The sequence below is a fragment of the Piliocolobus tephrosceles genome, unplaced genomic scaffold (assembly GCF_002776525.5).
Source record: "Piliocolobus tephrosceles isolate RC106 unplaced genomic scaffold, ASM277652v3 unscaffolded_13130, whole genome shotgun sequence".
Lineage (NCBI taxonomy): Eukaryota > Metazoa > Chordata > Mammalia > Primates > Cercopithecidae > Piliocolobus > Piliocolobus tephrosceles.
The window spans coordinates 1-9,101 of NW_022294456.1; the positions used below are offsets into that span (position 1 = coordinate 1).

The window sequence follows — 9,101 nt, forward strand, 5'->3', positions numbered from 1 at the left end:
GAGCAAGAAATTTAAGGGCTTAGAGATTTGGAGGAGGAGAGAATTAGAAGGCAATGGAGGTCTAAGGTGGTGGCTCCCATCTGTAGTCCCAGCACTTTGGGAAGCTGAGGCAGGCAGATTGCTGAGCTGAGCCCAGGAGTTTGAGAACAGCCTGGGCAACATGGCGAAACCCTGTCTCTACAAAAAATTTTAAAAATTAGCCGAGAGTGGTGGTGTGTGCCTGTGGTCCCAGCTGCTCAGGAGGCTGAGGTGGGAGGATGGCTTCAGCCTGGGAGGCGGAGGTTGCAGTGAGCCGTGAATATGTCACTGCACTTCAGCCTGGGTGACAAAATGCGACCCCCCGGTCTCAAAAAGAGAGAGAAGGCAATAGAGGCAGGAGAGGTATTGAAGAGATACCAAGGAGCTGGGTTCTGAAGAATTTGTAACTCCAGGCATCTCGTGAGGAAGCCAGAACGAGGCAACTGGGGGCAAGCAGTGAGAGAACCTGGGGGATGTGGCCCTGTGGAGTGGACGAAGGGGTCAGTACCTGTGCGTGGAATTGTCTGCAGCTGGGGGTGCAGCCCGTCCAGTCAGAGGTCCATGCTGTCCCAGGCGAAGCCCCTGAACTCGGCCTAGCCCCAGGCTGTGGAGAAGCCGCGCCAAGCCCCCTGCAGTCAGCGTCCCATTCTCTCCATACAGGCCAAACAGCTGGGCCAGGTAATGGTTCTGCTCCTGCTCAGCAGGGCCCAGGTTGGGGACTGAGCCCCCTACCCAGCCCAAGACGACCCACACACAGAAGCCAGCCAGCAGATGACTCACTGGGGACCCCATCATTGGTGAGGGGAATGGCTTAGGGTCTCAGGTTCTGGCTCCTATTCTCCCCGAAACATCCTGAGGACTGTGCCCTGGAAGAAGAACGAATGGGCTGGAGTTGCTGCTCTGCTCTCCAGCTCGGGTCCATGGGGGAGCCAGAGCTCCTTACACCTGTTCCCCACCGAGTCCAGCAGCAGCCCCTACTGCAGCCTTCTTTCTCCCTTCACACTGCCTTCTTCGGGAGCAGCCTCTTGTTTGCCGGTTCCTAGAGCACTTCCCTGACTCGGAGCTCTCCCCATACTTCATCCAGAGCTGACTGTCCATTCCTTGTCCCCTAAACCCCACCCCTCAACTTTGCACCACCTCTTTATCCCCCCCCAATCCCCAGGGCCTCACCCCTACTGGCAATGCAAGAGCTGTCACCTCAGGTCCCTTGTTAGACCTTGCCGTTGATGTTAAGCAGTTCCTGAGTCAGGGAGGGGGGAATCCAGGCTTAGCCTCCAGGTGTCCAGGTGGATCGGAGGCCACGTCACATAGAAGGCTGAGATGGACACGCACCCCCTCCTAGCCCACCTGCCTTGGGGCGGGGTCAAGGGTGGGGCCAGTGTGTGAAGGCTCACATAAGAGAGGAGTTAATGGTTCACTGGTCTCTGGGGTGGGGGTCAAAGGTCAGTCTCTGCTGGGCCCCTGAATAGGGAGGGGCCACCCTCTGCCCTGGGAAAGCCACATGGCTAAGGAGAACCTGGGCCTAGTCTTTTTCCTCTTAAATAATTCACCCCATCCTTAACACAGTTAGTACCATTTTAGCCCTTTCCCGCATGTACTTCCACCCCACCTACCTTACATCTGGCACTAAACTTCATCTCCAACCCCCATCCCCATATTCCTTGGGAAGGTTGGACCCAGGTGTCCCTAACCTGGGGAGGAGGGGGAAAAGGCAGATCAGTGGCAAGCCCAGATGCATGCATGGGAAATAAACTGTTCTTAGCAATTTCTCACCCCAAGAAGAGAGAGAGCCAGAGCTCTAGGGATCAATGACCAAGAAAGGGGAAGCCCTGTGGGGGAGAGGAAACAAGGATCTGGGCTCCCCTCTGATGTCTGACCTGGCCTAAAATCAGGCAAGCAAAGTCTGATAGGGGTGACTGGTCCAGGGGGTTGAGGTTGGCATTACCTGATCACAGGAGACAAGGACACCCAGAGGAAGGGGGACACAGCCTTCTTGGTTCCAGCTGGGGGGGTAGGCAGGCAGGCGGGCAAGGGTCACCTGCAGGGAGGGGGTAGGGGAGGGACACTACCTTAAAGGGGCAGGTCTGCTTTGCCTGGGCCTCCTTACCTGTAACTTATCTTCCTTCCACCTTCTAGAGACACCCCACCTTCCCAAATGCCTAGTTGCTAACCTCTTCCTTTTCCCACAAAAAGCAAAGGAGTCCAACACAGAGTAGAGTGGTAACATTTATTAGGAAGGAGAGATTTCAGTTAGACTCCCATGTCTCACACAGAAGAAACAGATGGTAACTGCCATTTCCTTCTTTCTCTTCTTTTTTTTTTTTCTTTTTTTTTTTGAGATGGGAATTTCTCTCTTGTCGCCCAGGCTGGAGTGCAATGGTGCAATTTTGGCTCACCATAACCTCCGCCTCCCGGGTTCAAGCAAGTCTCCTGCCTCAGCCTCCCGAGTAGCTGGGATTACAGGCATGCACCACCATGCCTGGCTAATTTTGTACTTTTAGTAGAGATGGGGTGTCTCCACGTTGGTCAGGCTGGTCTCGAACTCCCGACCTCAGGTGATCCGCCCACCTCGGCCTCCCAAAGTGCTGGGATTACAGGCGTGAGCCACCGCGCCCAGCCAGTAACTGCCATTTCTAAAGAGGAAAGAGAGCAGGCAGAGGGTCCTGACTCCCAGGGGACAGCTAGTTCAGCTGGACAATGAGGGAGTATGAGATTAGGGTAGATAAGAACACTGCTCACCACCCCTCCACTGAAGTTCAGTGGCTAAAATACTGCTACACCAGCCAGCCAGTGGAAGGCTATCTTGCTCTCCAGGAGACACTTGGGATGTGGTTGGTGGCAGGAAGAAAGAATGTCATGCTATCTTTTGCTGCTCCTCCGGGTTTCTTTGCCGTTACTAACAGGGTTGCTGGAAGGGCCAGGTGGGCCTGCAGGTGTGTGGTTGGGCTGGCTTCGAGTGATTCGGGTGCTGGGCGGGTGGGAGGGAGTATGAGGGGGATGTGGGCCACCACCAGGACCAGTTGGGGCACTCAGTCCATTCCCATTCTGGCTCTCAGAGGCTAGTTGTGGGAGGAGAAGAAACAAAGGAATTAGTTAACATAGGAGAGGGGTCCATCTCAAGGCCTGCCTCCATGCCCCAAAGAGTGGCACAGTCTTCACCATGCACAACTGCGGTCTTAATGCCAATTAGACCAAATGCAAAAGACTGTGGGCTGTAAATATGAACGGAGCTCCAGAGAAGACTCACATGATCATTTGGGAAGTTGCTACATGAACCTCGGTATGATATTTTTCTCTTGTATTTATCTCACTATTATTGGGAATCAGACCTAGAATTAGCTGTTTAGTTCTAGGCTCAAGGATCTCCGACAAAAATGCCCCTTTACTGGGCCAGGCGCAGTGGCTCACGCCTGTAATCTCAGTACTTTGGGAGGCCGAGGCGGGTGGATCACGCGATCAGGCATTCGAGACCAGCCTGGCCAACATAGTGAAACCCCGTTTCTACTGAAAATACAAAAAATTAGCTGGGTGTGGTGGCGGGCGCCTGTAATCCCAGCTACTCAGGAGGCTGAGGCAGGAGAGTCGCCTAAACCTGGGAGGCGGAGGTTGCAGTGAGCCAAGATTGCGCCATTGCACTCCAGCCCTGGCGACAGTGTGAGACTGAGACTCCATCTGAATTAAACAACAACAACAAAAAAAGCCCTTTTACCAAAAGTGATTATAAAACTGGAGAAGCGTGGCAAGGGGAAGGGCCTGAAATCTCTGCGTTAAAATATGAGGCACTTAAAAAAAAAGGTGTGTATGTGTGTACCATAATGATAATGTTCATTTTATTTTTTATTTTTTTAAAATTTATTTATTTATTATTATTTTTTGAGACGGAGTCTCGCTCTGTCACCCAGGCTGGAGTGCAGTGGCGCGATCTCGGCTCGCTGCAAGCTCCGCCTCCCGGGTTCAAGCCATTCTCCTGCCTCAGTCTCCCGAGTAGCTGGGACTACAGGCGCCCGCCACCGTGCCTGGCTAATTTTTTGTATTTTTAGTAGAGACGGGGTTTCACCGTGGTCTTGATCTCCTGACCTTGTGATCCGCCCGCCTTGGCCTCCCAAAGTGCTGGGATTACAGACATGAGCCACTGCGCCCGGCCTGATAATGCTCATTTTAGAAAATATAGATAAGCATAAGTGGAAACATTATTACACATAATCTTACCCACCAAAGATAATAACAAGTCACATTTTTGTGTATATAAATTTTTATTTTTAAATTTTTACTGTTTTAGAGATGAGGTCTGTTTGTCACCCAGGCTGGAGTGCAGTGGTGTGATCATAGCTCACTGCAGCCTCAAACTCCTTGCTCAAGCAATGCTCCTGCCTCAGCCTCCCAAGTAGCTAGGACGATGGGTGTGTACCACTGCATCTGGCTTAAATTTTCAATGTTTGACTGAAGCCAGGTGTGTGGGATGATTTCTTTGAGCTCTCATAATTCTGGACATACCACTATCACTGAACTTAACCATGGCATATTATAATCATTATCTCTCTCCTGTATAAACCACAAGCCCCTAAAGGTAGTGTGTTTTATTCTGTGGCAAATAGAAGGTGCTCTAGAAACATTTGTTACATGAAGGCATAGGCTTGCTTCTTGCATACAGTAGGGCACTATGAACCTTAAATAGCATGGAAGTTATAGCCTAGTGGTTCTTTTTTTTTTTTTTTTTTTTTTTTGAGAAACAGTCTCACTGTTGCCCAGGCTGGAGTGCAGTGGCATGATCTCAGCTCACTGCAACCTCCGCTTCCCAGGTTCAAGCCATTCTCCTGCCTCAGCCTCCCAAGTAGCTGGGATTACAGGCTCCTGCCACCACATCTGGCTAATTTTTGTATTTTTAATAGAGATGGGGTTTCGCCACGTTGGCCATGGCTGGTCTTGAACTCCTGACCTCAGGTGATCTGCCTGCCTTGGCCTCCCAAAGTGCTGGGATTACAGGCGTGAGCCACTGCGCCTGGCCAACCCAGTGGTTCTTAAGCCATATCTCTACTGAACCCTGCTACTCCACTGGACTAAGATATCTGCAGCCCATGGCTGGGTGTGGTGCTCACGCCTGTAATCCCAGCACTTTGGGAGGCCGAGGCAGGCAGATCACCTGAGGTCAGGAGTTCAAAACCAGCCTGGCCATCATGGTGAAACCCTGTCTCTACAAAAATTAGCCAGGCATGATGGCAGGTGCCTGTAATCCCAGCTACTCAGGAGGCTGAGGCAGGAGAATTGCTTGAACCCGGGAGGCGGAGGTTGCAGTGAGCCAAGGTCACGTAATTGCACTCCAGCCTGGGTGACATAGACTCTGTCTTGAAAAAAAAAAAATTAGCAGGGCATGGTGGCAGGTGCCTGTAATCCCAGCTACTTGGGAGGCTGAGGCAGGAGAATCACTTGAGGCGGAGGTTGCAGTAAGCTCAGATTGCGCCATTGCGCTCCAGCCTGGTCGACAAGAGCGAGACTTAGTCTCAAAAAAAAAAAAAAGAGGGGTCTGGGAGAATTGGGTGAAGGAGGATATACTGAGAAGAGAGCTTTGGAAAAGGAATGAGGGAAATGCATCTTTCTAGGCTGAGCAGAGTGGGAGAGTTAGGAGGACCAGTGGATGGAAGGGAACAGATTTACCTGGAGAAGCAGCAGAGGGTCCAGTGGTAGGCTGGGAAGCTGAAGAGTTGCTGTCATTCTGCACCTGAAGGCACAGATTACGTATTCAGATCCTGCTCCCTCCCATGCTTCTTGTCTTGATCTGCCCTCCTTTCCCACCATTGTGCCACAGGACTCACCACCTTGTTGGGTGCCTGCTGGGTGCTGTACTCTGGATTTGGCTCACTGAAGTTAGGAACCTCAGAATAAACCATACAGAATCTGCAAGGGGAGAAAGTAGCTAAAGCCTTGGATTCATCCTCTGGGCCACTGCTGGAGGCCTCAGAAAAGTCCCGATAGGTTGGACGTGGTCACTCACATCTGTAATCCTAGCACTTTGGGAGGCAGAAGCGGGAGGATCGCTTTAGCCCATGAGTTTGGGACCAGCCTGGGCAACATGGCGAAACCCCGTCTCTATAAAAAATACAAAAAAATTAGCTGGGTGTGGTGAAGCACGCCTGTAGTCTCAGCTACTTGGGAGGCTGATGTGGCAGGATCACCTGACCCTGGGAGGTCAAAGCTACCGTGAGCCGGGATCATGCCACTGCACTCCAGCCTGGGCGACAGAGACTGTTTCTCAAGAAAAATAACAACAACAGAGAAAGTCCAGAAATAAGGTTTGGAGTACACACCCTATGCTGCCTCCTTGCAAACCCCTTTGCCCTGGTGCTTCTTGGTCCCAATCCCCAAGACAGCACTTACTCTCCAATCTTCTGCAGATCACCCCCACGGCCAGTATATAGTGTCAGACAACCTTTGAAAACTGAAGCGTACCTACGGGAGCAATAAAAGCAAAATTCAGAGTACTCAGAAGTGTTATAGGGACTGTTAACCCCATCTTGATTGTTGTTGCCTTTGGAAGGCCAGAAGTCACCAGATGGCTTACCCTTTGGTGAGCCGGATAATGTCCCCAGGCTGGATCAGATTGCCGACATCGTCCCAGACAGAGATATTGATGCTGCCTGTTTTGTCGGCCACTTTGCAGGTCCGAACCTCATGCCCGTCCTTTGTCTTGGTCACTCGGCCTGAACAGAACAGATAAATTGAGGTGGGAGGATGGTCAAATAAATGGGGTGGTAGCTGTCAGAAGAATGAGATGTAGATATTGGTGGAATGAGGGAAAAGGTGTACAAGCAGGGGAAAGGCCAAATCCCTGGGGCATAAGGGGTTGGGATTGTGGAAGGGGTGGTGGTGGGGGTGGAGGTGGGAGTTCAGGGGCCAGCACCATGGAGAGGGCCCTGAGTGGAAAGAGGCCCGTGGCACAGGAGGTCTAGATCTGGCAAGAGTTCTAGCTACCCTATCTATACCTGACTGCAACTTTCTGTCCCAGGGTCGAAGAGAGAGATTGGGAGTGAGGAGTATCCTGCAGCTTGCCTTGCCATCCCCATAGCAAGTTAATAAAGCAGACAGCGTTCTTCCCCTCCTGCCCCCCACCCCAATCCCGCCAACCCGCCACCCCAGTATAGACACCTGTCTCCAGCACAATGAAGATGAGGTTCAGATTCTTGAGCCCAGGCTTGATATCCTTCACAAAGGTCTCCGTCGTCATGCTGCCCGAGCCTCGGCACCCCACTGGATGGGGAATAAAGGATGAAGGCTCAATGCTTGAATCCTTTGCCCCCATGCTCCACTTCCCAAGGCCTACCTACCCCATTAGGCCAGGGTCAGGCAGCCTCAAACCCTCTAACGCTTCTAAAAGATTTAAAAAGAACATCCCCGGAAGCCTCCAACTTCAAGATCAGAATTTGGGGGTCTCTGGACAGGCTGCTTTGGGGCTGGAAGGCCCCCTGCCGGGATGCTCTTTTAGTCTCAAGCCCTGAAGTGGCGGAGCCGACGGAGACAGGAGTAGGGAACCCGGTGCAGAGCCAGGGAGTAGAATCCTACTGGCCAGACCTTCCCGAACCCTCATCTCGACAACCCGGGACTCGCTCCATGCCCTCCCCTGCCCGCCGCCCACCACCCACCCAGCCAGCCGGCAGGACTGTGCACGCCGCTGAGCAGCCCGCAGGGGGAGCCGCAGGCTCCGCGGCCGCCGGATGCTGCCCGGTGGAACGCGGGAGTGCGGCCATTCCCGGAAGTTTCCCCCGGCTGGCCTCCTCCGGCCAATCAGCACCGCCCGGGCGCGCCCTGCGTCCCACCGCCTGCCCTGCCCAGCCAATCGGGATCAGAGACTCGTGCGCCGCGAAGGGGGCGAATTTCAGGTATTAAAGGAACCTTGGAGAGAGTTGGCTCTGCAGGGGGAAAGATCCACCACTAGAGGGCGCACAGGGCCCTAATTTTTCTTAACTTGGCTGGGGAGAATGCACTTAGGCTCCAAGACGTTTCTTAGGCTCTAAGAGTGACACAATGGGAAAAGGAGCAAGGGCCTCGGAATCTGGCGGACAAAAGTTTGAATCCTGGCTCAATGCTTCACTTCCTTTCTAGACTATTTAAACATATGTAATTCCAATTCCGCTAGGCGCGGCGGTTCACGCCTGTAATCCCAGCAGGTAGGGAGGCATATAGGCTGGAGGATAGCATGAGTCCAGGAGTTCCAGACCTGCCTAGGAAATATAGCGAGACCCCATTCTCCACAAAAAGGGAAAACAAAGACAAAAAATATGTAATTCCATCTTACGAAAAAAACGGAAGTTATATTTTAAAAAGTGCCTTGCACACAGTAGGCACACACGGTTTCCTCCCTTTTTATTGTTCTAACCCTTATCTTTGTTCCTGATTTGGGGTTCTCATTTTTAAGGCACTATCCAGCTTGGTCAAGGTCTCTGGGAAAAGTGGCATTTATACCAGAGACAAAGGGCAGGCTCACCCTTCTTGGAAGAGATGGAACCTGAGGCATAGAGAGAAACATTTGTTAGTCCCTCTTTTTTTTTTTTTTTTTGAAACAGGGTCTCGCTGTGTAACCCAGGTTGGAGTGTAGTGGTGCAATCTTGGCTCACTGCAACCTCTGCCTCCCTGGCTCAAGCGATCCTCCCACCACAGCCTCCGTAGTAGCTGGTACTACAGGTTCACACTACTATCCTCGGCTAATTTTTGTATTTTTTTTTTTTTTTTTTTTTGTAGAGACAGAGTTTCGCCATGTTTCCCAGGCTGGTCTCAGGCTCCTCAAGCGAGCCGCCCACCTCGTCCTGTCAAAGTGCTAGGATTACAGGCATGAGCCCTTGCACCTGCCCGCAAAGGAGTCTTGCTCTGTCGCCCAGGCTGGAGTGCAGTGGTGTGATCTTGGCTCACTGCAACCTCTGCCTCCCGGGTTCAAGCGATTCTCCTGTGTTAGCCTCCCTAGTAGCTGGGATTACAGGCGCCCACCACTACGCTCGGCTACTTTTTTTGTATTTTTAGTAGAGACGGGGTTTCACCATATTGGCCAGCCTGGTCTCAAACTCCTGACCTCAGGTAATCCACCTGCCTCGGCCTCC

General features: G+C 52.2%; 1 protein-coding gene and 1 long non-coding RNA gene across 3 annotated transcripts; both read right to left on the reverse strand.

Annotated features, from left to right (window-relative positions):
• Positions 1-514: 514 nt before the first annotated feature.
• Positions 515-1,661, reverse strand: LOC111533276. The gene is made up of 3 exons (XR_002728813.2): positions 1,632-1,661; positions 1,216-1,258; positions 515-884 (listed from the first exon to the last, which is right to left on the reverse strand). It is a non-coding gene; the product is annotated as an uncharacterized LOC111533276 (long non-coding RNA).
• Positions 1,662-2,227: 566 nt separating this feature from the next.
• NABP2 (nucleic acid binding protein 2) lies at positions 2,228-7,807 on the reverse strand. 2 transcript variants are annotated; one of them, XM_026450126.1, is made up of 7 exons: positions 7,653-7,807; positions 7,159-7,260; positions 6,575-6,713; positions 6,391-6,462; positions 5,832-5,910; positions 5,671-5,734; positions 2,228-3,077 (listed from the first exon to the last, which is right to left on the reverse strand). In XM_026450126.1, exons 2-7 carry the CDS (start codon positions 7,235-7,237, stop codon positions 2,878-2,880), a joined length of 633 nt encoding a protein of 210 aa, XP_026305911.1. In that variant the 5' UTR covers positions 7,238-7,260; positions 7,653-7,807; the 3' UTR covers positions 2,228-2,877. The 2 variants fall into 2 exon arrangements, with proteins under 2 accessions (XP_026305911.1, XP_026305910.1); XM_026450125.1 differs by having other exon boundaries at positions 5,829-5,910.
• Positions 7,808-9,101: the final 1,294 nt, after the last annotated feature.